Here is a 25,000-nt window from a genome sequence, read left to right on the forward strand (position 1 = left end):
CCCCTTAACCTCATCCCCTAGTGCAGGGGGGGTAACTACCCCTTAACCTCATCCCCTAGTGCAGGGGGGGTAACTACCCCTTAACCTCATCCCCTAGTGGGGGGGGTGGCACTACCCCTTAACCTCATCCCCTAGTGCAGGGGGGGTAACTACCCCTTAACCTCATCCCCTAGTGCAGGGGGGGTAACTACCCCTTAACATCATCCCCTAGTGGGGGGGTGGCACTACCCCTTAACCTCATCCCCTATTGCAGGGGGGGGTAACTACCCCTTAACCTCATCCCCTAGTGCAGGGGGGGTAACTACCCCTTAACCTCATCCCCTAGTGGGGGGGTGGCACTACCCCTTAAACTCATCCCCTAGTGGAGGCGGGGGGGCACTACCCCCTAACCTCATCCCCTAGTGGAGGGGGAGGCACTACCCCCTAACCTCATCCCTAGTGGAGGCGGGGGGGCACTACCCCCTAACCTCATCCCCTCGTGCAGGGGTGGGCACTACTCCTTAATTAACCTCATCTCCTAGTGGAGGGGGTGGGCACTACCGCCTAATCTAATCCCCTAGTGGGGGGGGGGCACTACCCCTTAACCTCATCCCCTAGTGGAGGGGGTGGGCACTACCCCTTAACCTCATCCCCTAGTGGAGGGGGTGGGCACTACCCCTTAATCTCATCCCCTAGTGGAGGGGGTGAGGGGGGGCACTACCCCTTAACCTCATCCCCTAGTGGAGGGAGGGGGAGGCACTACCCTTTAACCTCAACCCCTAGTGGAGGGGTGGGCACTACCCCTTAACCTCATCCCCTAGTGGAGGGGGGCTGGGCACTACTGGTGAGTTGCTGCCCACCCCCTGTACTAGAGGACTGTGAGTTGCTGCCCACCCCCTGTACTAGAGCTAGAGGACTGTGAGTTGTTGCCCACCCCCTGTACTAGAGGACTGTGAGTTGTTGCCCACCCCCTGTACTAGAGGACTGTGAGTTGTTGCCCACCCCCTGCACTAGAGGACTGTGAGTTGCTGCCCACCCCCTGCACTAGAGGACTGTGAGTTGCTGCCCACCCCCTGCACTAGAGGACTGTGAGTTGTTGCCCACCCACTGTACTAGAGGACTGTGAGTTGCTGCCCATCCCCTGTACTAGAGGACTGTGAGTTGTTGCCCACCCCCTGTACTAGAGGACTGTGAGTTGTTGCCCACCCCCTGCACTAGAGGACTGTGAGTTGCTGCCCACCCCCTGCACTAGAGGACTGTGAGTTGTTGCCCACCCACTGTACTAGAGGACTGTGAGTTGCTGCCCATCCCCTGTACTAGAGGACTGTGAGTTGTTGCCCACCCCCTGTACTAGAGGACTGTGAGTTGTTGCCCACCCCCTGTACCAGAGGACTGTGAGTTGTTGCCCACCCCCTGTACTAAAGGACTGTGAGTTGTTGCCCACCCCCTGTACTAAAGGACTGTGAGTTGTTCCTACCCCCTGTACCAAAGGACTGTGAGTTGTTGCCCACCCCCTGTACTAGAGGACTGTGAGTTGTTGCCCACCCCCTGTACTAAAGGACTGTGAGTTGTTCCTACCCCCTGTACTAGAGGACTGTGAGTTGTTGCCCACCCCCTGTACTAGAGGACTGTGAGTTGCTGCCCACCCCCTGTACTAGAGGACTGTGAGTTGTTGCCCATCCCCTGTACTAGAGGACTGTGGGTTGTATCCCCTGTACTAGAGGACTGTGAGTTGTATCCCCTGTACTAGAGGACTGTGGGTTGCATCCCCTGTACTAGAGGACTGTGGGTTGTATCCCCTGTACTAGAGGACTGTGAGTTGCATCCCCTGTACTAGAGGACTGTGGGTAGGGGATGTAGGGTCACTAGGGTATGAAGACAGATCAGTGGTTAGGACCAGCCACTATCTACTCCAGGGTGAGGGGAGGGTCAACAAGAGGACGGGACCCCGTTTGAGCTTTTGAACTTTGAACTGTGAACTTTAACCCCTGGCCTCAGTAGCAGGGAGCACTGAGAGGCTTCCACTCCTTCTCTGTTTATATATATATATCAGTTCTTAGGGGTTTTGTAAAATCCCCAGGTTTTCCCAGAATTCCCGGTTGGTTGGGCTCCGGATTCCCTCCTGATTCCAGGGATCTTCCTACCAGGATTTCTGGAAAACGTGAGAATGTGGGGTGGGGTTAACCAGAATTTCCCAACCCTACCGGTTATATTTAACTGAACAGGTTGACCCAACCCTGCCTTAACTCCTGATCTAGGATCAGTTTTGCCTTCTGCCCTCTATTGGTAAAGGTAAGGGAGGACAGTCAGAAGACCTTAGGGGGTTGCACAATTCTGGCAACTTTCCCCCCCGAAAATCCACAGGTTTTCCAGAATCCCCAGTGGGAGGAATCTAGGATTTTCTAGGATTTCTGGGAAAGTTACTGGGATATTTTAAACCCCGAGGAGAGCTGATCTTAGATTTTGTGGTTAGGAGGTTAACTTTAACCTGGAGTATATTTAACTCTTAGATGGTAAATGTTAGATAATTGGTGCTTCCTTCTTATCTTTACTTCCTCATACCAGTCTGCCACTTCCTGTCCTTCGTCTCACAAGTCTGTCACTTCCTGTCCTTCTTCTCTTTACTCCCTCATACCAGTCTGCCACTTCCTGTGCTTCTTCTCACCAGTCTGTCACTTCCTGTCCTTCTTATCACCAGTCTGTCACTTCCTGTCCTTCTTATCTTTACTCCCTCATACCAGTCTGTCACTTCCTGTCTTTCTTATCTTTACTCCCTCATACCAGTCTGTCACTTCCTGTCCTTCTTATCTTTACTCTCTCATACCAGTATGTCACTTCCTGTCCTTCTTCTTTTTACTCCCTCATACCAGTATGTCACTTCCTGTCCTTCTTCTTTTTACTCCCTCATACCAGTCTGTCACTTCCTGTCCTTCTTCTCACCAGTCTGTCACTTCCTGTCCTTCTTCTCTTTACTCCCTCATACCAGTCTGTCATTTCCTGTCCTTCTTCCCTTTACTCTCTCATACCAGTCTGTCACTTCCTGTCCTTCTTCTCACCAGTCTGTCACTTCCTGTCCTTCTTATCTTTTACTTCTTCATACCAGTCTGCCACTTCCTGTGCTTCTTATCACCAGTCTGTCACTTCCTGTCCTTCTTCTTTTTACTCCCTCATACCAGTCTGTCACTTCCTGTCCTTCTTCTCTGTACTCCCTCATACCAGTCTGTCACTTCCTGTCCTTCTTCTCTTTACTCCCTCATACCAGTCTGTCACTTCCTGTCCTTCTTCTCTTTACTCCCTCATACCAGTCTGTCACTTCCTGTCCTTCTTCTCTTTACTCTCTCATACCAGTCTGTCACTTCCTGTCCTTCATCTCTTTACTCTCTCATACCAGTCTGTCACTTCCTGTCCTTCTCATCTTTTTCACCTGAAACTCTTAAAAGAATAACATATGTTGTCTGTACGTCTACCTGCCCTCACCCACACTCCCATCCCTCACCCACACTCCCATCCCTCACCCACACTCCCATCCTTCACCCACACTCCCATCCTTCATCCCCATTCCTCCTCCCCATTCCACATCCCCCTCTCTCACCCCCATCCCACACCCCCTCCCTCACTCTTACCCCAATCCCTCACCCCTCCTCACCCTCTGTCCCTCCTCCCTCACCCCTCATCACCCTCTGTCTCTCCTACCTCACCCCTTCTCACCCTCTGTCCCTCCTACCTCACCCCTCCTCACCCTCTGTCTCTCCTACCTCACCCCTCCTCACCCTCTGTCCCTCTACCTCACCCCTCCTCACCCTCTGTCTCTCCTACCTCACCCCTCCTCACCCTCTGTCCCTCCTCCCTCACCCCTCCTCACCCTCTGTCCCTCCCTCTCACCCCTCCTCACCCTCTGTCCCTCCTACCTCACCCCTCCTCATCCTCTGTCTCTCCTACCTCACCCCTCATCACCCTCTGTCTCTCTTACCTCACCCCTCCTCACCCTCTGTCTCTCCTACCTCACCCCTCCTCACCCTCTGTCCCTCTACCTCACCCCTCCTCACCCTCTGTCTCTCCTACCTCACCCCTCCTCACCCTCTGTCCCTCCTCCCTCACCCCTCCTCATCCTCTGTCCCTCCCTCTCACCCCTCCTCACCCTCTGTCCCTCCTCCCTCACCCCTCCTCACCCTCTGCCCCTCCTCCCTCACCCCTCCTCACCCTCTGTCCCTCTTCCCTCACCCTCCTCACCCTCTGTCCCTCCTCCCTCACCACTCCTCACCCTCTGCCCCTCCTACCCCACCCCTCCTCCTTCACCCCTCCTCACCCTCTGTCTCTCCTACCCCACCCCTCCTCACCCTCTGTCCCTTCTCCCTCACCCCTCCTCCTTCACCCCTCCTCACCCTCTGTCTCTCCTACCCCACCCCTCCTCACCCTCTGTCCCTTCTCCCTCACCCCTCCTCCTTCACCCCTCCTCCCCCTCTGTCTCTCCTACCTCACCCCTCCTCCCCCATTCCAAGAGCTTTCTGTAAACAAGGTCCTTATTGTCCTTCACTGTCACTTGTAGAGTAGAACTTACGTTTTGACGTGTTTTAAAGACAATGTGTTATAATGTTATAATATAATGTTATAATGTTGGCTCAACGTGGGAAACCTGGAGAGATGTGCATGAATAGAAGGAAGGATGTATTTGTAGAGTATTTGGAATGGGGCCCGTGGGAGGGAAGGATGTATTTGTAGAGTACTTGGAATGGGGCCCTTGGGAAGGAAGGATGTATTTGTAGAGTATTGGAATGGGGCCCTTGGGAAGGAAGGATGTATTTGTAGAGTATTGGAATGGGGCCCTTGAGTTATTCACAGAAATTATGCTCCATCTTCTCAGCTGTCTCTCCTTCTCTCCCCCCCTCTCTCTCCTTCTCTCTCCCCCCTCCTCTCTCCTTCTCTCTCCCCCTCTCTCTCCTTCTCTCTCCCCCCTCCTATCTCTCTATCCATCCCCCCTCTCCCCCCCTCCTCTCTCTCCCCCCTTCTCTTTCTCTCTACACTGCCAACCGTTCTATTCTCATGCCCAGACCATCACCACAGCCCACTTCAGTTCATCTAGCGACTCCTCATCCGTCATACATGTAGAAAGCTGTGTGTCAACCGTCATACATGTTACATACTGTACCTGACATCATACATGCAGAAAGACACAAACTAACTCAACCAGAGATAGAAAGAGCAGGAGGGAGGGAGAGAGAGAGGCGAGAAGGAGAGAGAAAGGATAGGGGGAGAGAGAAGGAGAGAGAGGAAGGGGAGAGAGAAAGGAGAGATGAGGGGGTAGGAGAGAGGAGGGGGAGAGAGAGAAGGAGAGAGGAGGGGGAGGGAGAGGAGAGGGTGAGAAGGAGAGGAAGGGGAAGAGAAGGAGAAAAGGAAAGAGAGAAGAGAGACGAGAGAGAGAAAGAGAGAGAGAGGGAGAGAGGCAGAGGGAGAGGGACAGAGGAAGAGAGAGAGAGACATAGAGAGACAGAGGAAGAGAGAGGGAGAGAGAGAGAGAGAGAGAGAGAGGGACAGAGGAAGAGAGAGAGAGAGAGAACCTCCTGCATTATGTGTCTATCCCCCTCTCTCTAAACGTTGACAAGTGTTTTATAGCGTAATGAAACATGAAAACAACACTAAGTTGACGATACAATAGTCCACTTCTATCATGATAAATACGTGAATAATAAAGTTGTTTTAAAGTCTCTAAACTGTCTCAGTTATCATGCTGTGCTCTATACTCTATACCATTGCAACGTGACCAATGGGGGAAGTGGGGAGAGGTCAAAGGTTGAGCGCCGGTCCAGATGACGAGCAGCGAGTGAAACGCGAAATGCTAATGATTTTAGCTCAACATGTACGTAACACCATTCACCTTGAATTAGCATCGTTTAGTGAAGGAACATATCGCGTTAAATTAGCATTTGTTAGCTTACATACCAATAGCACTAAACTAGCATTGTTAGCATACATACTTATAGCGCTAAATTATGTAATGCTAGACTACGCCACTCAACCTCAAGCCACGCTATGTAATGCTAGGCTATGCTATGTAATGCATGCTAGGCTACGCTATGTAATGCTAGGCGGCTACGCTATGTAATGCATGCTAGGCTACGCTATGTAATGCTAGGTGGCTACACTATGTAATGCTAGGCTATGCTATGTAATGCTAGACTACGCCACTCAACCTCAAGCCACGCTATGTAATGCTAGGCTACGCTATGTAATGCTAGGCGGCTACACTATGAAATGCTAGACTACTCCACTCAACTTCAAGCCAAAGTGACGACAACACATACTAAATGTTCAAACGCCATTTTGAACCATACAAGGATTTACAATCCCAACCGTTATAATACTGAGTTTGGGTAATCTAATCCCAACAGTTATAATACTGAGTTTGGGTAATCTAATCCCAACAGTTATAATACTGAGTTTGGGTAATCCCAACAGTTATAATGCTGAGTTTGGGTAATCCCAACAATTATAATACTGAGTTTGGGTAATCTAATCCCAACAGTTATAATACTGAGTTTGGGTAATCTAATCCCAACAGTTATAATACTGAGTTTGGGTAATCCCAACAGTTATATTACTGAGTTTGGGTAATCCCAACAGTTATAATACTGAGTTTGGGTAATCCCAACAGTTATAATACTGAGTTTGGGTAATCTAATCCCAACAGTTATGTTAATGAGTTTGGGTAATCCCAACAGTTATAATACTGAGTTTGGGTAATCTAATCCCAACAGTTATAATACTGAGTTTGGGTAATCCCAACAGTTATAATACTGAGTTTGGGTAATCTAATCCCAACAGTTATAATACTGAGTTTGGGTAATCTAATCCCAACAGTTGTAATACTGAGTTTGGGTAATCCCAACAGTTATAATACTGAGTTTGGGTAATCCCAACAGTTATAATACTGAGTTTGGGTAATCCCAACAGTTATAATACTGAGTTTGGGTAATCCCAACAGTTAAAATACTGAGTTTGGGTAATCTAATCCCAACAGTTATAATACTGAGTTTGTGTAATCCCAACAGTTATAATACTGAGTTTGGGTAATCTAATCCCAACAGTTATAATACTGAGTTTGGGTAATCTAATCCCAACAGTTGTAATACTGAGTTTGGGTAATCCCAACAGTTATAATACTGAGTTTGGGTAATCCCAACAGTTATAATACTGAGTTTGGGTAATCCCAACAGTTATAATACTGAGTTTGGGTAATCCCAACAGTTATAATACTGAGTTTGGGTAATCCCAACAGTTAAAATACTGAGTTTGGGTAATCTAATCCCAACAGTTATAATACTGAGTTTGTGTAATCCCAACCGTTATAATACTGAGTTTGGGTAATCTAATCCCAACAGTTATAATACTGAGTTTGGGTAATCCCAACAGTTATAATACTGAGTTTGGGTAATCCCAACAGTTATAATACTGAGTTTGGGTAATCTAATCCCAACAGTTATAATACTGAGTTTGGGTAATCTAATCCCAACAGTTATAATACTGAGTTTGGGTAATCTAATCCCAACAGTTATAATACTGAGTTTGGGTAATCCCAACAGTTATAATACTGAGTTTGGGTAATCCCAACAGTTTTAATACTGAGTTTGGGTAATCCCAACAGTTATAATACTGAGTTTGGGTAATCCCAACAGTTATAATACTGAGTTTGGGTAATCTAATCCCAACAGTTATAATACTGAGTTTGGGTAATCTAATCCCAACAGTTATAATACTGAGTTTGGGTAATCTAATCCCAACAGTTATAATACTGAGTTTGGGTAATCCCAACAGTTATAATACTGAGTTTGGGTAATCTAATCCCAACAGTTATAATACTGAGTTTGGGTAATCTAATCCCAACAGTTATAATACTGAGTTTGGGTAATCCCAACAGTTATAATACTGAGTTTGGGTAATCCCAACAGTTATAATACTGAGTTTGGGTAATCCCAACAGTTATAATACTGAGTTTGGGTAATCCCAACAGTTAAAATACTGAGTTTGGGTAATCTAATCCCAACAGTTATAATACTGAGTTTGTGTAATCCCAACCGTTATAATACTGAGTTTGGGTAATCTAATCCCAACAGTTATAATACTGAGTTTGGGTAATCCCAACAGTTATAATACTGAGTTTGGGTAATCCCAACAGTTATAATACTGAGTTTGGGTAATCTAATCCCAACAGTTATAATACTGAGTTTGGGTAATCTAATCCCAACAGTTATAATACTGAGTTTGGGTAATCTAATCCCAACAGTTATAATACTGAGTTTGGGTAATCCCAACAGTTATAATACTGAGTTTGGGTAATCCCAACAGTTATAATACTGAGTTTGGGTAATCCCAACAGTTATAATACTGAGTTTGGGTAATCCCAACAGTTATAATACTGAGTTTGGGTAATCTAATCCCAACAGTTATAATACTGAGTTTGGGTAATCTAATCCCAACAGTTATAATACTGAGTTTGGGTAATCTAATCCCAACAGTTATAATACTGAGTTTGGGTAATCCCAACAGTTATAATACTGAGTTTGGGTAATCTAATCCCAACAGTTATAATACTGAGTTTGGGTAATCTAATCCCAACAGTTATAATACTGAGTTTGGGTAATCCCAACAGTTATAATACTGAGTTTGGGTAATCTAATCCCAACAGTTATAATACTGAGTTTGGGTAATCCCAACAGTTATAATACTGAGTTTGGGTAATCTAATCCCAACAGTTATAATACTGAGTTTGGGTAATCTAATCCCAACAGTTATAATACTGAGTTTGGGTAATCCCAACAGTTATAATACTGAGTTTGGGTAATCTAATCCCAACAGTTATAATACTGAGTTTGGGTAATCCCAACAGTTATAATACTGAGTTTGGGTAATCTAATCCCAACAGTTATAATACTGAGTTTGGGTAATCTAATCCCAACAGTTATAATACTGAGTTTGGGTAATCCCAACCGTTATAATACTGAGTTTGGGTAAATTATGTTCCCCACACACACCTCCAGGCAGTCAATGTGATCCAACACTGAGCTGTGATAAAGTACATATTTTACTTAGTCCAAGATAGAAATACTATGACATATAAAGACATAAATAATATTATATACATTATAATACTATGATATATATATATAAAGACAGAAATAATATCATATACAGTATAATACTATGACATATATATATATAAAGACAGAAATAATATTATATACAATATAATACTATGACATATATATATATACATAGAAAGACATAAATAATATTATATATAGTATAATACTATGATATATATATATAAAGACATAAACAATATTATATATAGTATAATACTATGACATATATATATAAAGACAGAAATAATATTATATACAGTATAATACTATGATATATATATATAAAGACAGAAATAATATTATATACAGTATAATACTGTGATATATATATATATAAAGACATAAATAATATTATATACAGTACAATACTATGACATATATATATATATATATATAAAGACAGAAATAATATTATATACAGTATAATACTATGACATATATATATAAAGACATAAATAATATTATATACAGTACAATACTATGACATATATATATATATATATATATATATAAAGACAGAAATAATATTATATATAGTATAATACTATGACATATATATATAAAGACATAAATAATATTATATACAGTACAATACTATGACATATATATATATATATATATATATATAAAGACAGAAATAATATTACATACAGTATAATACTATGATATATATATATAAAGACATAAATAATATTATATATAGTATAATACTATGATATATATATATATATATATAAAGACATAAATAATATTATATACATTATAATACTATGATATATATATATAAAGACAGAAATAATATTATATACAGTATAATACTATGACATATATATATATAAAGACAGAAATAATATTATATACATTATAATACTATGATATATATACATATAAAGACAGAAATAATATTATATACAGTATAATACTATGATATATATATATATATATATAAAGACAGAAATAATATTATATACAGTATAATACTATGACATATATATATATATACATATAAAGACAGAAATAATATTATATACATTATAATACTATGATATATATATATATATATATATATATATATATATAAAGACAGAAATAATATTATATACATTATAATACTATGATATATATATATACATATATAAAGACAGAAATAATATTATATACAGTATAATACTATTACATATATATATATATATATATATATATATATATATATATATATAAAGACAGAAATAATATTATATACAGTATAATACTATGACATGTTGTTACGGTTTTCTTCCGTTGAAAGAGAGGAGGACCAAAATGCAGAGTGGTATACAACTTTAATAAAGATGAAAAATACGAACAATATACAAAACAAGAAAAACCCGAAACAGCCCTATCTGGTGCAAACAAACACAGAGACAGGAACAATCACCCACAAACACACCTAAAGGATATGGCTGCCTAAATATGGTTCCCAATCAGAGACAAAGATAAACACCTGCCTCTGATTGAGAACCACTTCAGGCAACCATAGACTTTCCTAGAGTACTGCACTAAACACAACCCCATAAATCTAATAAACCCCTAGACAAGAAAAGACACATAAATCACCCATGTCACACCCTGGCCTGACCAGAATAATAAAGAAAACACAGAATACGGCCAGGGCGTGACACATCTACATATAAATTAAAACATTTTTTAAAGAGTCAGTAGTCTTTATGTGTCACTCCTTGACCGTAGAGAGCTTTATATGTCTCTATTGTGGTTTGGTCAGGGTGTGATTTGGGTGGGCATTCTATGTCCCTTTTCTATGATTTGTATTTCTATGTTTTGGCCGGGTGTGGTTCTCAATCAGAGGCAGCTGTCTGTCGTTAGGTAGTTTTTTCCTCACAGGGGTTTTTGTGCGTAGTTGTTTTCTGTATAGTTTAGTTTTCTTACAGAACTGTTTGTTTGTCCTCTTTGTTATTTTTTTTGTTGAAGTGTTGTGATTTAATAAAATATCATGAACATGTACCATGCTGCGCTTTGGTCCAGTCATTGACAGGAAGAGGATTGTTGCAGTATGTGTCTGTTCACCCTCTCTCCTCTGCCTTCTTTCCTCTCTCACCTCGGCCCTCTCCCCTCTCTCCTCTCTCTCCCCCTCGGCCCTCTCTCCACTCTCTCCCCCTCGGCCCTCTCTCCTCTCTCTCCCCCTCGGCCCTCTCTCCTCTCTCTCCCCCTCGGCCCTCTCTCCTCTCTCTCCCCCTCGGCCCTCTCTCCGCTCTCTCCCCCTCGGCCCTCTCTCCGCTCTCTCCCCCTCGGCCCTCTCTCCACTCTCCCCCTCGGCCCTCTCTCCTCTCTCTCCCCCTCGGCCCTCTCTCCTCTCTCTCCCCCTCGGCCCTCTCTCCTCTCTCTCCCCCTCGGCCCTCTCTCCTCTCTCTCCCCCTCGGCCCTCTCTCCTCTCTCTCCCCCTCGACCCTCTCTCCTCTCTCTCCCCCTCGGCCCTCTCTCCGCTCTCTCCCCCTCGGCCCTCTCTCCTCTCTCTCCCCCTCGGCCCTCTCTCCCCTCTCTCTCCCCCTCGGCCCTCTCTCCTCTCTCTCCCCCTCGGCCCTCTCTCTCCCCCTCGGCCCTCTCTCCGCTCTCTCCCCCTCGGCCCACTCTCCTCTCTCTCCCCCGCGGCCCTCTCTCCGCTCTCTCCCCCTCGGCCCTCTCTCCCTCTCTCTCCCCTCGGCCCTCTCTCCTCTCTCTCCCCCTCGGCCCTCTCTCCTCTCTCTCCCCCTCGGCCCTCTCTCCTCTCTCTCCCCCTCGGCCCTCTCTCCCCATCACATTGTTACTGAATAGTTTGGTTAATTAGTTGGGCTTTATTATCCAGCCGGCCCGGTGTAAGTCACGGTTTTGCGTACTTGTGGTGTTCTTTTTGGAGAAATGTCCTCTGGTCTGATGAAAACAAAAAATTGAACTGTTTGGCCATAATGACCATCAATATGTTTGGAGGAAGAAGGAGGCTTGCAAGCCGAAGAACACCATCCCAACCGTGAAGCACGGGGGTGGCAGCATCATGTTGTGGGGGTGCTTTGCTGCAGGAGGGACTAGCGCACTTGAACAAAATAGATGGCATCATGAGGTAGGAAAATTATGTGGATATATTGAAGCAACATCTCAAGACATCAGTCAGGAAGTTAAAGCTTGGTCACAAATGGGTCTTCCAAATGGACAATGACCCCAAGCATACTTCCAAAGTTGTAGCAAAATGGCTTAAGGACAACAAAGTCATTGTATTGGAGTGGCCATCACAAAGCCCTGACCTCAATCCTATAGAAAATGTGTGGGCAGAATTGAAAAAGCGTGTGTGAGCAAGGAGGCCTACAAACCTGACTCAGTTACACCAGCTCTGTCAGGAGGAATGGGGCCTACAAACCTGACTCAGTTACACCAGCTCTGTCAGGAGGAATGGGGCCTACAAACCTGACTCAGTTACACCAGCTCTGTCAGGAGGAATGGGGCCTACAAACCTGACTCAGTTACACCAGCTCTGTCAGGAGGAATGGGGCCTACAAACCTGACTCAGTTACACCAGCTCTGTCAGGAGGCCTACAAACCCGACTCAGTTACATCAGCTCTGTCATGAGGAATGGGCCAAAATTTGTGGGAAGCTTATTGTGGGAAACTTGTGGAAGGCTACCCGAAACATTTGAGTTAAACAATTTAAAGGCAATGCTACCAAATACTAAATGAGTGTATGTAAACTTCTGACCCACTGGGAATGTGATGAAAGAAATAAAAGCTGAAATAAATAATTCTCTCTACTATTATTCTAGAGAGAGAGGCAGAGAGAGAGAGACATTTCACATTCTTAAAATAAAGGGATGATCCTAACTGACCTAAGACAGGGAATTTTTACTAGGATTAAATGTCAAGAATTGTGAAAAACAAAGTTTAAAAGTATTTGGCAAAGGTGTATGTAAACTTCCAAATTCAACTGTACGTTTCCCATGCTAATAAATCCCTTTGAATTCAATTGAATTGAGAGAGAGAGAGAGAGAGAGAGAGACAAAGAGAGGCAGAGAGAGAGAGACAAAGAGAGACAGAGAGAGATGCAGAGAGAGATGCAGAGAGAGACAGAGAGAGAGAGACAGAGAGAGAGACAGAGAGAGAGGCAGAGAGAGAGGCAGAGAGAGAGGCAGAGAGAGAGGCAGAGAGAGAAGCAGAGAGAGATGCAGAGGCAGAGAGAGAAACAGAGAGAGAGGCAGAGAGAGAGGCAGAGAGATGCAGAGGCAGAGAGAGAAACAGAGAGAGAGGCAGAGAGAGAGGCAGAGAGAGAAGCAGAGAGAGATGCAGAGGCAGAGAGAGAAACAGAGAGAGAGGCAGAGAGAGAGGCAGAGAGATGCAGAGGCAGAGAGAGAAACAGAGAGAGAGGCAGAGAGAGAGGCAGAGAGAGAAGCAGAGAGAGATGCAGAGGCAGAGAGAGAAACAGAGAGAGAGGCAGAGAGAGAGGCAGAGAGAGAGGCAGAGACGTATAGAGAGATAATCATGCCACTGAATTGAACTGAGGGACATCGGTAGGGGAGTGGGTGGCCTCCTGGGACTGGATCTCAGGAGGGAGGGGGGGGGGTCATCTGGGACTGGATCTCTTCTGGGTCTCAGGACGTGTGCGTGCGTGGACACACCTACACTAGTGAGTCAGCTGGCAGAGTATCTGCCCCCCTCTCCGGGCTCGGCACTGCCACATGGGTACTCTTCGCCCAGCCCCAGAGGGCTTCTGGACATCTGTTGGGAAGAACATCCCATCCCCCACATTCCAGATACCTCCTGTCCTCTACAGAGGAACAGCTCACACACCTCAGCTGTTCCACACTGTGTAGTGTCAGTGTCAGTGTCAGTGTCAGTACTGTTCGGCTGTCTGACCCAAAGGCCACTGAGCTGTAACCTGTCGTTATTATCTTTGGGACATCATTTATTAGGTCTGTCTGTGTTCATGTCTGTGCCAGTGTCAGTGTTAGTGTCAGTGGAAGGCTGCGTTAGTGTCAGTGTTAGAGTCAGTGGAAGGCTGCGTTAGTGTCAGTGTTAGTGTCAGTGTTAGAGTCAGTGTTAGAGTCAGTGTTAGAGTCAGTGTTAGTGTCAGTGGAAGGCTGCGTTAGTGTCAGTGTTAGTGTCAGTGTTAGAGTCAGTGTTAGAGTCAGTGTTAGAGTCAGTGGAAGGCTGCGTTAGTGTCAGTGTTAGAGTCAGTGTTAGAGTCAGTGTTAGAGTCAGTGTTAGAGTCAGTGGAAGGCTGCGTTAGTGTCAGTGTTAGTGTCAGTGTTAGAGTCAGTGTTAGAGTCAGTGTTAGAGTCAGTGTTAGTGTCAGTGGAAGGCTGCGTTAGTGTCAGTGTTAGTGTCAGTGTTAGAGTCAGTGTTAGAGTCAGTGTTAGAGTCAGTGTTAGTGTCAGTGGAAGGCTGCGTTAGTGTCAGTGTTAGAGTCAGTGTTAGAGTCAGTGTTAGAGTCAGTGTTAGAGTCAGTGGAAGGCTGCGTTAGTGTCAGTGTTAGTGTCAGTGTTAGAGTCAGTGTTAGAGTCAGTGTTAGAGTCAGTGTCAGTGTCAGTGTCAGTGTCAGTGTCAGTGTAGTGTCAGTGTTAGTGTCAGTGTAGTGTCAGTGTAGTGTCAGTGTTAGTGTCAGTGTCAGTGTCAGTGTAGTGTCAGTGGTAGTGTCAGTGTCAGTGTCAGTGTCAGTGTCAGTGTCAGTGTAGTGTCAGTGGTAGTGTAGTGTCAGTGTCAGTGTAGTGTCAGTGTAGTGTCAGTGTTAGTGTCAGTGTCAGTGTCAGTGTAGTGTCAGTGTCAGTGTCAGTGTCAGTGTCAGTGTCAGTGTCAGTGTCAGTGTCAGTGTCAGTGTCAGTGTAGTGTTAGTGTCAGTGTAGTGTCAGTGTAGTGTCAGTGTCAGTGTCAGTGTCAGTGTAGTGTCAGTGTAGTGTCAGTGTCAGTGTCAGTGTCAGTGTAGTGTCAGTGTCAGTGTCAGTGTAGTGTCAGTGTCAGTGTCAGTGTCAGTGTCAGTGTAGTGTCAGTGTCAGTGTCAGTGTCAGTGTAGTGTCAGTGTCAGTGTCAGTGTAGTGTCAGTGTCAGTGTCAGTGTCAGTGTCAGTGTAGTGTCAGTGTCAGTGTCAGTGTAGTGTCAGTGTCAGTGTCAGTGTAGTGTCAGTGTCAGTGTAGTGTCAGTGTCAGTGTAGTGTCAGTGTCAGTGTCAGTGTCAGTGTCAGTGTAGTGTCAGTGTCAGTGTCAGTGTCAGTGTCAGTGTAGTGTCAGTGTAGTGTCAGTGTCAGTGTCAGTGTCAGTGTCAGTGTCAGTGTAGTGTCAGTGTCAGTGTCAGTGTCAGTGTCAGTGTCAGTGTAGTGTCAGTGTCAGTGTAGTGTCAGTGTCAGTGTCAGTGTCAGTGTAGTGTCAGTGTCAGTGTCAGTGTCAGTGTCAGTGTCAGTGTAGTGTCAGTGTCAGTGTCAGTGTAGTGTCAGTGTCAGTGTCAGTGTCAGTGTCAGTGTAGTGTCAGTGTCAGTGTAGTGTCAGTGTCAGTGTCAGTGTCAGTGTAGTGTCAGTGTCAGTGTCAGTGTCAGTGTCAGTGTCAGTGTCAGTGTAGTGTCAGTGTCAGTGTCAGTGTCAGTGTCAGTGTCAGTGTAGTGTCAGTGTCAGTGTCAGTGTCAGTGTCAGTGTCAGTGTCAGTGTCAGTGTAGTGTCAGTGTCAGTGTCAGTGTCAGTGTCAGTGTCAGTGTAGTGTCAGTGTCAGTGTCAGTGTCAGTGTAGTGTCAGTGTCAGTGTCAGTGTCAGTGTCAGTGTCAGTGTCAGTGTCAGTGTAGTGTCAGTGTAGTGTCAGTGTCAGTGTCAGTGTCAGTGTCAGTGTAGTGTCAGTGTCAGTGTCAGTGTCAGTGTCAGTGTCAGTGTCAGTGTCAGTGTAGTGTCAGTGTCAGTGTCAGTGTCAGTGTAGTGTCAGTGTCAGTGTCAGTGTCAGTGTCAGTGTCAGTGTCAGTGTAGTGTCAGTGTCAGTGTCAGTGTCAGTGTCAGTGTCAGTGTAGTGTCAGTGTCAGTGTCAGTGTCAGTGTCAGTGTCAGTGTCAGTGTCAGTGTAGTGTCAGTGTCAGTGTCAGTGTCAGTGTCAGTGTCAGTGTAGTGTCAGTGTCAGTGTCAGTGTCAGTGTAGTGTCAGTGTCAGTGTCAGTGTCAGTGTCAGTGTCAGTGTCAGTGTAGTGTCAGTGTAGTGTCAGTGTCAGTGTCAGTGTCAGTGTCAGTGTCAGTGTCAGTGTCAGTGTCAGTGTCAGTGTCAGTGTAGTGTCAGTGTAGTGTCAGTGTCAGTGTCAGTGTAGTGTCAGTGTCAGTGTAGTGTCAGTGTCAGTGTCAGTGTCAGTGTCAGTGTCAGTGTAGTGTCAGTGTCAGTGTCAGTGTCAGTGTCAGTGTCAGTGTAGTGTCAGTGTCAGTGTCAGTGTCAGTGTCAGTGTCAGTGTCAGTGTAGTGTCAGTGTCAGTGTCAGTGTCAGTGTCAGTGTCAGTGTCAGTGTAGTGTCAGTGTAGTGTCAGTGTCAGTGTCAGTGTCAGTGTCAGTGTAGTGTCAGTGTAGTGTCAGTGTCAGTGTCAGTGTCAGTGTCAGTGTAGTGTCAGTGTCAGTGTAGTGTCAGTGTAGTGTCAGTGTCAGTGTCAGTGTCAGTGTAGTGTCAGTGTAGTGTCAGTGTAGTGTCAGTGTCAGTGTCAGTGTAGTGTCAGTGTCAGTGTCAGTGTCAGTGTCAGTGTCAGTGTAGTGTCAGTGTCAGTGTCAGTGTCAGTGTCAGTGTAGTGTCAGTGTCAGTGTCAGTGTCAGTGTCAGTGTCAGTGTAGTGTCAGTGTCAGTGTCAGTGTCAGTGTAGTGTCAGTGTCAGTGTCAGTGTCAGTGTCAGTGTCAGTGTAGTGTCAGTGTCAGTGTCAGTGTCAGTGTAGTGTCAGTGTCAGTGTCAGTGTCAGTGTCAGTGTAGTGTCAGTGTCAGTGTCAGTGTCAGTGTAGTGTCAGTGTCAGTGTCAGTGTCAGTGTCAGTGTAGTGTCAGTGTCAGTGTCAGTGTCAGTGTAGTGTCAGTGTCAGTGTCAGTGTCAGTGTCAGTGTAGTGTCAGTGTCAGTGTCAGTGTCAGTGTCAGTGTAGTGTCAGTGTCAGTGTCAGTGTCAGTGTCAGTGTCAGTGTCAGTGTAGTGTCAGTGTCAGTGTCAGTGTCAGTGTCAGTGTAGTGTCAGTGTCAGTGTCAGTGTCAGTGTCAGTGTCAGTGTCAGTGTAGTGTCAGTGTCAGTGTCAGTGTAGTGTCAGTGTCAGTGTCAGTGTAGTGTCAGTGTCAGTGTAGTGTCAGTGTCAGTGTCAGTGTCAGTGTCAGTGTCAGTGTCAGTGTAGTGTCAGTGTCAGTGTCAGTGTAGTGTAGTGTCAGTGTCAGTGTCAGTGTCAGTGTCAGTGTCAGTGTAGTGTCAGTGTCAGTGTCAGTGTCAGTGTCAGTGTAGTGTCAGTGTCAGTGTCAGTGTAGTGTAGTGTCAGTGTCAGTGTCAGTGTAGTGTCAGTGTAGTGTAGTGTCAGTGTCAGTGTCAGTGTAGTGTCAGTGTCAGTGTCAGTGTCAGTGTAGTGTCAGTGTAGTGTCAGTGTAGTGTCAGTATCAGTGTCAGTGTCAGTGTCAGAGTCAGTGTAGTGTCAGTGTAGTGTCAGTGTCAGTGTCAGTGTCAGTGTAGTGTCAGTGTAGTGTCAGTGTTAGTGTCAGTGTCAGTGTAGTGTCAGTGTAGTGTCAGTGTAGTGTCAGTGTCAGTGTCAGTGTAGTGTCAGTGTAGTGTCAGTGTCAGTGTAGTGTCAGTGTAGTGTCAGTGTCAGTGTAGTGTCAGCATAGTGTCAGTGTAGTGTCAGTGTCAGCGTCGTGTCAGTGTAGTGTCAGTGTTAGTGTCAGTGTCAGTGTAGTGTCAGTGTAGTGTCAGTGTTAGTGTCAGTGTCAGTGTAGTGTCAGTGTAGTGTCAGTGTCAGTGTCAGTGTCAGTGTAGTGTCAGTGTAGTGTCAGTGTAGTGTCAGTGTCAGTGTCAGTGTAGTGTCAGTGTCAGTGTCAGTGTCAGTGTCAGTGTCAGTGTAGTGTCAGTGTCAGTGTCAGTGTCAGTGTCAGTGTAGTGTCAGTGTCAGTGTCAGTGTCAGTGTCAGTGTCAGTGTAGTGTCAGTGTCAGTGTCAGTGTCAGTGTAGTGTCAGTGTCAGTGTCAGTGTCAGTGTCAGTGTCAGTGTAGTGTCAGTGTCAGTGTCAGTGTCAGTGTAGTGTCAGTGTCAGTGTCAGTGTCAGTGTCAGTGTAGTGTCAGTGTCAGTGTCAGTGTCAGTGTAGTGTCAGTGTCAGTGTCAGTGTCAGTGTCAGTGTAGTGTCAGTGTCAGTGTCAGTGTCAGTGTAGTGTCAGTGTCAGTGTCAGTGTCAGTGTCAGTGTAGTGTCAGTGTCAGTGTCAGTGTCAGTGTCAGTGTCAGTGTAGTGTCAGTGTCAGTGTCAGTGTCAGTGTCAGTGTCAGTGTCAGTGTAGTGTCAGTGTCAGTGTCAGTGTCAGTGTCAGTGTAGTGTCAGTGTCAGTGTCAGTGTCAGTGTCAGTGTCAGTGTCAGTGTAGTGTCAGTGTCAGTGTCAGTGTAGTGTCAGTGTCAGTGTCAGTGTAGTGTCAGTGTCAGTGTAGTGTCAGTGTCAGTGTCAGTGTCAGTGTCAGTGTCAGTGTCAGTGTCAGTGTAGTGTCAGTGTCAGTGTCAGTGTAGTGTAGTGTCAGTGTCAGTGTCAGTGTCAGTGTCAGTGTCAGTGTAGTGTCAGTGTCAGTGTCAGTGTCAGTGTCAGTGTAGTGTCAGTGTCAGTGTCAGTGTAGTGTAGTGTCAGTGTCAGTGTCAGTGTAGTGTCAGTGTAGTGTAGTGTCAGTGTCAGTGTCAGTGTAGTGTCAGTGTCAGTGTCAGTGTCAGTGTAGTGTCAGTGTAGTGTCAGTGTAGTGTCAGTATCAGTGTCAGTGTCAGTGTCAGAGTCAGTGTAGTGTCAGTGTAGTGTCAGTGTCAGTGTCAGTGTCAGTGTAGTGTCAGTGTAGTGTCAGTGTTAGTGTCAGTGTCAGTGTAGTGTCAGTGTAGTGTCAGTGTAGTGTCAGTGTCAGTGTCAGTGTAGTGTCAGTGTAGTGTCAGTGTCAGTGTAGTGTCAGTGTAGTGTCAGTGTCAGTGTAGTGTCAGCATAGTGTCAGTGTAGTGTCAGTGTCAGCGTCGTGTCAGTGTAGTGTCAGTGTTAGTGTCAGTGTCAGTGTAGTGTCAGTGTAGTGTCAGTGTTAGTGTCAGTGTCAGTGTAGTGTCAGTGTAGTGTCAGTGTTAGTGTCAGTGTAGTGTCAGTGTAGTGTCAGTGTAGTGTCAGTGTTAGTGTAGTGTCAGTGTCAGTGTCAGTGTTAGTGTAGTGTCAGTGTCAGTGTCAGTGTCAGTGTCAGTGTCAGTGTAGTGTCAGTGTAGTGTCAGTGTAGTGTCAGTGTAGTGTCAGTGTCAGTGTCAGTGTCAGTGTCAGTGTAGTGTCAGTGTCAGTGTCAGTGTCAGTGTAGTGTCAGTGTCAGTGTCAGTGTAGTGTCAGTGTAGTGTCAGTGTCAGTGTCAGTGTAGTGTCAGTGTCAGTGTAGTGTCAGTGTCAGTGTCAGTGTCAGTGTAGTGTCAGTGTCAGTGTCAGTGTCAGTGTCAGTGTCAGTGTCAGTGTAGTGTCAGTGTCAGTGTCAGTGTCAGTGTCAGTGTAGTGTCAGTGTCAGTGTCAGTGTCAGTGTCAGTGTAGTGTCAGTGTCAGTGTCAGTGTCAGTGTCAGTGTAGTGTCAGTGTCAGTGTCAGTGTCAGTGTCAGTGTAGTGTCAGTGTCAGTGTCAGTGTCAGTCTCAGTGTAGTGTCAGTGTCAGTGTCAGTGTCAGTGTCAGTGTCAGTGTAGTGTCAGTGTCAGTGTCAGTGTCAGTGTCAGTGTCAGTGTAGTGTCAGTGTCAGTGTCAGTGTCAGTGTCAGTGTCAGTGTAGTGTCAGTGTCAGTGTCAGTGTCAGTGTAGTGTCAGTGTAGTGTCAGTGTCAGTGTAGTGTCAGTGTCAGTGTCAGTGTCAGTGTCAGTGTCAGTGTCGTGTCAGTGTCAGTGTCAGTGTAGTGTCAGTGTAGTGTTAGTGTAGTGTAGTGTCAGTGTCAGTGTCAGTGTCAGTGTCAGTGTAGTGTCAGTGTCAGTGTAGTGTCAGTGTAGTGTCAGTGTTAGTGTCAGTGTCAGTGTAGTGTCAGTGTAGTGTCAGTGTAGTGTCAGTGTCAGTGTCAGTGTAGTGTCAGTGTCAGTGTCAGTGTCAGTGTCAGTGTAGTGTCAGTGTAGTGTCAGTGTTAGTGTCAGTGTCAGTGTAGTGTCAGTGTAGTGTCAGTGTAGTGTCAGTGTCAGTGTCAGTGTAGTGTCAGTGTAGTGTCAGTGTCAGTGTAGTGTCAGTGTAGTGTCAGTGTCAGTGTAGTGTCAGCATAGTGTCAGTGTAGTGTCAGTGTCAGCGTCGTGTCAGTGTAGTGTCAGTGTTAGTGTCAGTGTCAGTGTAGTGTCAGTGTAGTGTCAGTGTTAGTGTCAGTGTCAGTGTAGTGTCAGTGTAGTGTCAGTGTTAGTGTCAGTGTAGTGTCAGTGTAGTGTCAGTGTAGTGTCAGTGTTAGTGTAGTGTCAGTGTCAGTGTCAGTGTTAGTGTAGTGTCAGTGTCAGTGTCAGTGTCAGTGTCAGTGTCAGTGTAGTGTCAGTGTAGTGTCAGTGTAGTGTCAGTGTAGTGTCAGTGTCAGTGTCAGTGTCAGTGTAGTGTCAGTGTCAGTGTCAGTGTCAGTGTAGTGTCAGTGTCAGTGTCAGTGTAGTGTCAGTGTAGTGTCAGTGTCAGTGTCAGTGTAGTGTCAGTGTCAGTGTAGTGTCAGTGTCAGTGTCAGTGTCAGTGTAGTGTCAGTGTCAGTGTCAGTGTCAGTGTCAGTGTCAGTGTCAGTGTAGTGTCAGTGTCAGTGTCAGTGTCAGTGTCAGTGTAGTGTCAGTGTCAGTGTCAGTGTCAGTGTCAGTGTAGTGTCAGTGTCAGTGTCAGTGTCAGTGTCAGTGTAGTGTCAGTGTCAGTGTCAGTGTCAGTGTCAGTGTCAGTGTCAGTGTCAGTGTCAGTGTCAGTCTCAGTGTAGTGTCAGTGTCAGTGTCAGTGTCAGTGTCAGTGTCAGTGTAGTGTCAGTGTCAGTGTCAGTGTCAGTGTCAGTGTAGTGTCAGTGTCAGTGTCAGTGTCAGTGTCAGTGTCAGTGTAGTGTCAGTGTCAGTGTCAGTGTCAGTGTAGTGTCAGTGTAGTGTCAGTGTCAGTGTAGTGTCAGTGTCAGTGTCAGTGTCAGTGTCAGTGTCAGTGTCGTGTCAGTGTCAGTGTCAGTGTAGTGTCAGTGTAGTGTTAGTGTAGTGTAGTGTCAGTGTCAGTGTCAGTGTCAGTGTCAGTGTCAGTGTAGTGTCAGTGTCAGTGTCAGTGTAGTGTAGTGTAGTGTCAGTGTCAGTGTAGTGTAGTGTAGTGTCAGTGTTAGTGTCAGTGTCAGTGTAGTGTCAGTGTCAGTGTTAGTGTAGTGTAGTGTCAGTGTCAGTGTCAGTGTAGTGTCAGTGTCAGTGTCAGTGTTAGTGTCAGTGTCAGTGTAGTGTCAGTGTTAGTGTAGTGTAGTGTCAGTGTAGTGTCAGTGTAGTGTCAATGTAGTGTCAGTGTCAGTGTAGTGTCAGTGTCAGTGTCAGTGTAGTGTCAGTGTCAGTGTCAGTGTCAGTGTAGTGTCAGTGTCAGTGTTAGAGTCAGTGTAGTGTCAGTGTCAGTGTAGTGTCAGTGTCAGTGTAGTGTAGTGTCAGTGTCAGTGTAGTGTCAGTGTAGTGTCAGTGTCAGTGTAGTGTCAGTGTAGTGTCAGTGTCAGTGTCAGTGTCAGTGTAGTGTCAGTGTAGTGTCAGTGTCAGTGTAGTGTCAGTGTAGTGTCAGTGTAGTGTCAATGTAGTGTCAGTGTCAGTGTAGTGTCAGTGTCAGTGTAGTGTAGTGTCAGTGTCAGTGTCAGTGTAGTGTCAGTGTAGTGTCAGTGTCAGTGTAGTGTCAGTGTAGTGTCAGTGTCAGTGTAGTGTAGTGTCAGTGTCAGTGTAGTGTCAGTGTAGTGTCAGTGTCAGTGTCAGTGTCAGTGTCAGTGTCAGTGTAGTGTCAGTGTCAGTGTCAGTGGTAGTGTCAGTGTCAGTGGTAGTGGTAGTGTCAGTGGTAGTGTCAGTGTCAGTGTCGTGTCAGTGTAGTGTCAGTGTTAGTGTAGTGTAGTGTCAGTGTCAGTCTCAGTCTCAGTGTCAGTGTAGTGTCAGTGTCAGTGTCCCACCCTCAGCACAGCCATCCTAGTGGTGTCCCAGCCTCAGCACAGCCATCCCAGTGGTGGCCCAGCCTCAGCACAGCCATCCCAGTGGTGGCCCAGCCTCAGCACAGCCATCACAGTGGTGACCCAGCCTCAGCACAGCCATCCCAGTGGTGTCCCACACTCAGCACAGCCATCCCAGTGGTGGCCCAGCCTCAGCACAGCCATCTTAGTGGTGTCCCAGCCTCAGCACAGCCATCCCAGTGGTGGCCCACCCTCAGCACAGCCATCCCAGTGGTGTCCCAGCCTCAGCACAGCCATCCTAGTGGTGTCCCAGCCTCAGCACAGCCATCTTAGTGGTGTCCCAGCCTCAGCACAGCCATCCCAGTGGTGGCCCACCCTCAGCACAGCCATCCCAGTGGTGTCCCAGCCCTACTAGTGGTGTCCCACCCTCAGCACAGCCATCCCAGTGGTGGACCAGCCTCAGCACAGCCATCCCAGTGGTGGCCCAGCCTCAGCACAGCCATCCCAGTGGTGGCCCAGCCTCAGCACAGCCATCCCAGTGGTGGCCCAGCCTCAGCACAGCCATCCCAGTGGTGGCCCAGCCTCAGCACAGCCATCCCAGTGGTGGCCCACCCTCAGCACAGCCATCCCAGTGGTGGCCCAGCCTCAGCACAGCCATCCCAGTGGTGTCCCAGCCTCAGCACAGCCATCCTAGTGGTGTCCCAGCCATCCTAGTGGTGTCCCAGCCTCAGCACAGCCATCCCAGTGGTGGCCCAGCCTCAGTACAGCCATCCCAGTGGTGGCCCAGTCTCAGCACAGCCATCCCAGTGGTGGCCCAGCCTCAGTCCAGCCATCCCAGTGGTGGCCCAGCCTCAGTACAGCCATCCCAGTGGTGTCCCAGCCTCAGCACAGCCATCCTAGTGGTGTCCCAGCCTCAGCACAGCCATCCTAGTGGTGTCCCAGCCTCAGCACAGCCATCCCAGTGGTGTCCCAGCCATCCTAGTGGTGTCCCAGCCTCAGCACAGCCATCCCAGTGGTGGCCCAGCCTCAGTACAGCCATCCCAGTGGTGGCCCAGCCTCAGCACAGCCATCCCAGTGGTGGCCCAGCCTCAGTACAGCCATCCCAGTGGTGGCCCAGCCTCAGTACAGCCATCCCAGTGGTGTCCCAGCCTCAGCACAGCCATCCTAGTGGTGTCCCAGCCATCCTAGTGGGTCCCAGCCTCAGCACAGCCATCCCAGTGGTGGCCCAGCCTCAGTACAGCCATCCCAGTGGTGGCCCAGCCTCAGCACAGCATCCTAGTGGTGGCCCAGCCTCAGCACAGCCATCCCAGTGGTGGCCCAGCCTCAGCACAGCCATCCCAGTGGTGTCCCAGCCTCAGTACAGCCATCCCAGTGGTGGCCCAGCCTCAGCACAGCATCCTAGTGGTGGCCCATCCTCAGCACAGCCATCCTAGTGGTGGCCCAGCCTCAGCACAGCCATCCCAGTGGTGGCCCATCCTCAGCACAGCCATCCTAGTGGTGTCCCAGCCTCAGTACAGCCATCCCAGTGGTGGCCCATCCTCAGCACAGCCATCCTAGTGGTGGCCCAGCCTCAGCACAGCCATCCCAGTGGTGGCCCATCCTCAGCACAGCCATCCTAGTGGTGGCCCAGCCTCAGTACAGCCATCCCAGTGGTGGCCCAGCCTCAGCACAGCCATCCCAGTGGTGGTCCTGACAGTATTCTATCTTGTAGACCTATTGTATATACAAGTACTACTGAATTCCTCCTCATCATTGCTAGACAATATCTACCTGGTTTTACTACTTGGTTGCTATTGAGATATTTAGTAAACCAGTAGCGATATGTAGCAGGCATGATAACATATCACATGTCTTTACCCCTCTATCTCTCTCTCTCTTTAAATGTTCTGTATTTAATCCTCTACCTCTCTCTCTCTTTAAATGTTCTGTATTTAATCCTCTACCTCTCTCTCTCTTTAAATGTTCTGTATTTAATCCTCTACCTCTCTCTCTCTTTAAATGTTCTGTATTTAATCCTCTACCTCTCTCTCTCTTTAAATGTTCTGTATTTAATCCTCTACCTCTCTCTCTCTTTAAATGTTCTGTATTTAATCCTCTACCTCTCTCTCTCTTTAAATGTTCTGTATTTAATCCTCTACCTCTCTCTCTCTTTAAATGTTCTGTATTTAATCCTCTACCTCTCTCTCTCTTTAAATGTTCTGTATTTAATCCTCTACCTCTCTCTCTTTAAATGTTCTGTATTTAATCCTCTACCTCTCTCTCTCTTTAAATGTTCTGTATTTAATCCTCTACCTCTCTCTCTCTTTAAATGTTCTGTGTTTAATCCTCTACCTCTCTCTCTCTTTAAATGTTCTGTATTTAATCCTCTACCTCTCTCTCTCTTTAAATGTTCTGTATTTAATCCTCTACCTCTCTCTCTTTAAATGTTCTGTATTTAATCCTCTACCTCTCTCTCTCTTTAAATGTTCTGTATTTAATCCTCTACCTCTCTCTCTCTTTAAATGTTCTGTATTTAATCCTCTACCTCTCTCTCTCTTTAAATGTTCTGTATTTAATCCTCTACCTCTCTCTCTCTTTAAATGTTCTGTATTTAATCCTCTACCTCTCTCTCTCTTTAAATGTTCTGTATTTA

General features: G+C 46.4%; 1 protein-coding gene across 1 annotated transcript; it reads left to right on the forward strand.

Moving 5' to 3' along the window:
• The first annotated feature begins 12,202 nt into the window (after nucleotides 1–12,202).
• On the forward strand, nucleotides 12,203–23,801 carry LOC135530744 (uncharacterized). Its single transcript, XM_064958944.1, has 3 exons — nucleotides 12,203–12,207; nucleotides 22,378–22,703; nucleotides 22,801–23,801. The coding sequence occupies exons 1-3, from the start codon at nucleotides 12,203–12,205 to the stop codon at nucleotides 23,799–23,801; spliced, it is 1,332 nt and encodes a 443-aa protein (XP_064815016.1).
• The last annotated feature ends 1,199 nt before the right edge of the window (nucleotides 23,802–25,000 follow it).

Source organism: Oncorhynchus masou, unplaced genomic scaffold, assembly GCF_036934945.1.
Source record: "Oncorhynchus masou masou isolate Uvic2021 unplaced genomic scaffold, UVic_Omas_1.1 unplaced_scaffold_1410, whole genome shotgun sequence".
Lineage (NCBI taxonomy): Eukaryota > Metazoa > Chordata > Actinopteri > Salmoniformes > Salmonidae > Oncorhynchus > Oncorhynchus masou.

Bases quoted from the DNA above. Each gene is read 5' to 3' on its own strand.
- LOC135530744 (XM_064958944.1), top strand. The intron at 22,704-22,800 runs GTGTCCCAGCCT...TCCCACCCTCAG, and splicing joins TCAGCACAGCCATCTTAGTG to CACAGCCATCCCAGTGGTGG.